The sequence below is a fragment of the Etheostoma cragini genome, chromosome 15, assembly GCF_013103735.1.
Source record: "Etheostoma cragini isolate CJK2018 chromosome 15, CSU_Ecrag_1.0, whole genome shotgun sequence".
In the NCBI taxonomy this organism is placed as follows: domain Eukaryota; kingdom Metazoa; phylum Chordata; class Actinopteri; order Perciformes; family Percidae; genus Etheostoma; species Etheostoma cragini.
In genome coordinates, this window is record NC_048421.1 from 3,723,458 (window position 1) to 3,728,781 (window position 5,324).

A 5,324-nucleotide genomic window follows, 5' to 3' on the forward strand; every position below is an offset into this window, starting at 1 on the left:
AGCAAACGAGGTACTTTGACACATTAGCATCTGAATTTGGAGGCCTACATGTAGAGACTGAACTGTTAGAATGCATTAATGCTGGTTCAGAACCTATTTAAGCTTAAGTAGAAATATTTGGTGCATGTATCTGATGATACCCATTGTGCTACATAGACCATGTCATCTACATTCAGTTGTAGTCAGCTTTGGAATCACTCAGTTTAAGTGGCATTCAAATACATAAACTCAAAATGGAAGACAGAGTCAGACGTCATGTCGGAACACATGTGCACTTTATTGGGATTGTTTAGTCAGTGTACAGGTTGGCCCCACCGGTCTGGCACCCCTTGTTACCCCATCACTTTGAGACCCCTTGCCCCACCACCCAGGGGATGAAACCTCCAACGGGGGAAAGAGGTCACGATTGGGTTTTGCATAACAAAAACAAAAAAATTAAACAGGACCAAGATTTTTTTAAGGCTGAAAGTACAAAAAACCCAGACATAATTTACATACAAGCGATACTACAACCAGGTTAAGTATGCGCCAACCACTGGGCAGCCTTCACAGAGGCGAATACGTGTCTGAACAATGCAGTTAACATTTGGAATCATGTGTCTGAACAATGCAGTTAACAAACATTTGGAATGACTCAAAAGAAAACAAAATGTACATTTTTAGGTCCCCAGATGAAACTGCAGAACGCTGGGGTGCTTTTGTTTTTAATAACCTAGCCAAAACATTACGTTCTCCTTCATCGTTCCAGTTTTTTTTAAATCCTGAGTCAAGCGCCAAAAATAACTGAAGCCATGCCAATGAGTTGGTCATCTAGGCTCTGCGCCTGAGTGTATGAGAAATGTGGTGTGTGGTTGTTTTGCACAGAGCTGAAGTTGTTGGGCGTTGGTAGGGGAGGGGGAGGAGGAACAGTCTGTTTAGAAGCATTTGCGGTGGACGATGGAGGGGCCGGACTCATCATACTCCTGCTTGCTGATCCACATCTGCTGGAAGGTGGACAGAGAGGCCAGGATGGAGCCTCCGATCCAGACAGAGTATTTACGCTCTGGTGGGGCAATGATCTGCAGGGAGACAGACAAAAAACGTTAGGATACCAAAGCATTTCCCTGCATGATCAGACACCATGCAAGCAACAAGATGTCACCCTGCTGGCTCTGTAGTGTCAGCTCACCTTGATCTTCATGGTGGATGGGGCCAGGGCTGTGATCTCCTTCTGCATCCGGTCGGCAATGCCGGGGTACATGGTGGTACCTCCAGACAGCACAGTGTTGGCGTACAGGTCCTTACGGATGTCGACATCACACTTCATGATGCTGTTGTAGGTGGTCTCGTGGATTCCGCAGGACTCCATACCTGAGAGCAGATACAAAACACTTGTAAGCAAATAGAAGTGCAGGGTAACATAAAAGGTTTAGTTTGGTTTTGTTTGTTATGTAGTGCACATTAGGCTCAAGTGGGGAACCTACCGAGGAAGGAAGGCTGGAAGAGGGCCTCTGGGCAACGGAACCTCTCATTGCCGATGGTGATGACCTGTCCGTCAGGCAGCTCGTAGCTCTTCTCCAGGGAGGAAGAGGAGGCGGCAGTGCCCATCTCCTGCTCGAAGTCCAGGGCGACATAGCACAGCTTCTCCTTGATGTCACGCACGATTTCCCTCTCAGCTGTGGTGGTGAATGAGTAACCACGCTCTGTCAGGATCTTCATGAGGTAGTCTGTGAGGTCACGGCCAGCCAAGTCCAGACGCAGGATGGCGTGGGGCAGAGCATAGCCCTCATAGATGGGCACTGTGTGGGTCACACCATCACCGGAGTCCATGACGATACCAGTGGTACGACCAGAGGCATACAGGGACAGCACAGCCTGGATGGCAACGTACATGGCGGGGGTGTTGAAGGTCTCGAACATGATCTGTAAGACGAGAAACATACATTTTAACATATTTCATATCACAGTTAAGTCTTTAGCTTCTGTGGCCACTGCACTCAATACATGCATTAGTGTGAGGCTAAGATTAAAGTTAGTAGAGAAAAAAAAAAGTGCAGAAAGTTAACATTCCTTCACACTTGTGCATTTCAGATGTCTATTAGGTGCTGATCTACTGACTGCTAAACAGACATAAGTGCAGATAAGGCACACAGTCAAGAGACCTGTTGATGATAGATCATCTTATAGGAGAGAAGTCCTGGAGGAGAGGGGGAGGAAGGAGCCAGTGAGAATGGAATAGAGAGGGAAACTGAGGAGGAAATGAGGCAACTGTACTTTCAGGCTAATCTACATTTGTAGAAGTAAGGGTGTGTACCTGGGTCATCTTCTCCCTGTTGGCTTTAGGGTTCAGGGGGGCCTCTGTGAGAAGGACGGGGTGCTCCTCAGGGGCAACTCTCAGCTCGTTGTAGAAGGTGTGATGCCAGATCTTCTCCATGTCATCCCAGTTGGTCACAATACCGTGCTCAATGGGGTACTTGAGGGTCAGGATACCCCTCTTGCTCTGGGCTTCATCACCAACATAGCTGTCCTTCTGGCCCATACCCACCATCACTCCCTGAGCAAGAGATAAGACAAATGTTAACATGTATAAAGCCGCATTAATACATGTAGGGCCTTTAAAGTCTAGCTCCAGGCAAACATCTAGACTGTACTTTACAGTAAGAAAAATGTCAAAATGGTACAAGGCCTCACTAATTTCATAATACTGTGTGTAAAGGCTTGTCTAGCTGTCATAGCCTTTAAGCTAAATGGAGCCATTTTCCAAGAAATAAATAGCTTAGAATTTAAAAATAATGCTAATATAGGCCATTGAATGTGTGCATTTAAACATATAATGCATTTTATATTTAGCACAATATTATTCAAATCAGGAATTTTGCTTTATTCCGTTGATCCCTTACCTGATGTCTGGGGCGACCGACGATGGAGGGGAAGACGGCACGAGGGGCGTCATCTCCGGCGAAACCGGCTTTGCACATACCGGATCCGTTGTCAACAACCAGTGCGGCGATTTCATCTTCCATGGCTGAACTGTTGATTAAAGAAACTACGTTAAAACACGCAAGTTACACAGCCAACGCCAACAGCTACGGCCACTCTAAAACCTAACTTCCTGTTAACCAAGTGACTGCAGTTCACAAGCTAAGCCGCTGGGGGGAGCTCGTGCCTCACATTCCAACCAAGCCAGACAAAAGGAAGTGGCGCTGCATTCTGTTATTACCATATAAGGACATGGTTCAGTTTTGAGCAGCTTTGCAGCTACCAGCGCTATGGCGCGCGGCCAGAGCGACACAGCAAGAAAAAGAACATTCGACATCAGACCGGAGGCCGCGCGACCCCCTCCCCACCCCCCCGTTCCTTACCATTACTTTACCCGCTGTCCCCTCCCTCAATCATACGTTAATTACCCACCAATTCTCCCTTCAATATCACTGCGTCATACTCAGCTGTTTCATTCATTGCATATGGCTGAACTGCATACGTCATTACTATCAAGTTAACATTTTTCAAAATGTGGCACCCTTTAAGCAATTGTAGTAAAATAATTAAGTTTCATATTTAACCCATATGTTGAGTCATCAATGGTCACAAGCTCGTGACTGATGCTCAATTTCCTGAAAGCCACACCTTTTCTAAGGGTGGATTTGTCATTTCGCAACCACCCGGTCTAACGTTTCCCGTTTGGTCATGTGAAAGTGGACACGATTCAAAGTCATTGTTAGACAGCTTTTATGCAATTAAGCAATCCATTTCTGCTTTTGAAGGCCTTTTATTCTTAGTACATAGTTTAAAAACCTAGCCTTAAATGTTAATCACTGCGATAGTGGAAGTTAACACACCCAAAAAGTGGACATAACCGTTGAAGACGAATTGATTAAAATGTGCTGTTGCCAAGTCTGAAGGGCGGTGTTAGCAGGATGTGGCTAAGCTAAGATGCTAAAGTAGGTCACACCCCGCCGCATTGGGCGCACAAAGGGAGCAGCCGGGATCTAGACAACCTCAAGCCTCTTTCAAAGTACCCTGCTGGGGAAGACATGTACGCCAGCACAGTAATACATCAAATTTACTCAACGACACGACGAAAAACGCAGCCAAGTAGACTGTGAGGTTAACATTAACAATGCAGTTACCGGCGACAACGGCAAACAACGGAGTCGCATTAGCACAAGTTCAGCGGTCTCTAGCCCTCACAACTGCGTACTTTCTCACCAGCGGAACAAACTAGTGTCTTGTGATTACTTCTTAAAATGATTACGTTAAATTACCAATACAGTTGATGTATGATAGGACAAAGAACCTCGTGGTCCACGGCATATTTAGCATTAAAAAAAGTCAACTTTCCCAATCAAAAGCGTTAGCAAAACTAACCAACCCAGTCTTGACTTAAACATGATTCTAAAATTAGAAACCTGTAAGTAAGGTTTGTCTTCTTACCTTTGGGTGGGGGGCTTTTCGCTTTAAGGGAACCGGTTTTAGGCAAATGATATCCCGCACAAGCTGCGTGTGTCGGCGCTCAGAGTGAATCCGTTAGCTGTGGGCTCTTGTTTTTTATACAGCGTCAGTTGCCCGGCTCGAGCCATAAAAGGTAAACTTTTGGAATAGCGCCTTCTGATTGGTCCAGCGTCATGCACTGGGGCACGTCGCGTGCACACTGGTGCACTGGGCGCTCTCGATTTGAGGGAGAGAGAGAGAGAGAGGGAGGCGTTAATAGCAAAGGATTGGAGAAAATAAAAGGGAAGGGATTGATGTTGTGAGGCCTAGTACGCCTTATCTCTTGATATACTGTTTTATATGCAGGTTACATGGTGTATAAACGTTCATAAGAGAAAAAATGTCTCCCCTGTACCTGCTTTTATCTGTTGGCACATAGTTATGACACTTAAAAGAGCTCAGCACCAAGGACTCGTCCCTGTAAAGGCTGCACGGGCCCAAGACTTTTTATCCAACGGCTTCCCTCGTTCCCAGCTCTTTTCCTCTGATTAACATGACACTATTCTATCATTTCAGACAATACAGAGGGTGGGTGGTGCTGATGTTTCTGTCCACTTTGAGAACCAGCTGTAAGCTCAATGGGAGTCACAGCCACTGCATCACCAGGTCAAACACACAAGCTGGGGAATGACCACTCATGAAGGCAACCCCTTCCCCATACTAACGCTGGCTGATCATTTTCATTCATCGATCACATTTTTATGGGCTCCTTCTAAATATCCTTTCAGTGCTGCTTGCTACCTCTCCTGATCTGCCTAGAGTTTAATAGTTTGACAAAGGCGTGTCGCTTCAGGAGAGGAAGCATTCTCAGATTTTTATGCTGCTTGCAGTGTACTGGATGTAGGCGTTTAAAA

At 45.9% G+C, this 5,324-nt stretch overlaps 1 protein-coding gene across 1 annotated transcript; it reads right to left on the reverse strand.

Annotated features, from left to right (window-relative positions):
• Nucleotides 1-253: 253 nt before the first annotated feature.
• On the reverse strand, nt 254-4,642 carry actb2 (actin, beta 2). The gene is made up of 6 exons (XM_034893786.1): nt 4,414-4,642; nt 2,880-3,009; nt 2,294-2,533; nt 1,464-1,902; nt 1,169-1,350; nt 254-1,058 (listed from the first exon to the last, which is right to left on the reverse strand). The coding sequence occupies exons 2-6, from the start codon at nt 3,000-3,002 to the stop codon at nt 915-917; spliced, it is 1,128 nt and encodes a 375-aa protein (XP_034749677.1). The 5' UTR covers nt 3,003-3,009; nt 4,414-4,642; the 3' UTR covers nt 254-914.
• Nucleotides 4,643-5,324: the final 682 nt, after the last annotated feature.

Excerpts from the sequence above, each read along its gene's own strand:
- actb2 (XM_034893786.1), bottom strand. The coding sequence starts at position 3,002 with ATGGAAGATGAAATCGCCGCACTGGTTGTTGACAACGGATCCGGTATG. Across the intron at positions 1,903-2,293 it reads ACAGGGAGAAGATGACCCAG|ATCATGTTCGAGACCTTCAA; the intron begins GTACACACCCTT and ends CTCGTCTTACAG. Across the intron at positions 1,351-1,463 it reads CTTCCAGCCTTCCTTCCTCG|GTATGGAGTCCTGCGGAATC; the intron begins GTAGGTTCCCCA and ends ATCTGCTCTCAG.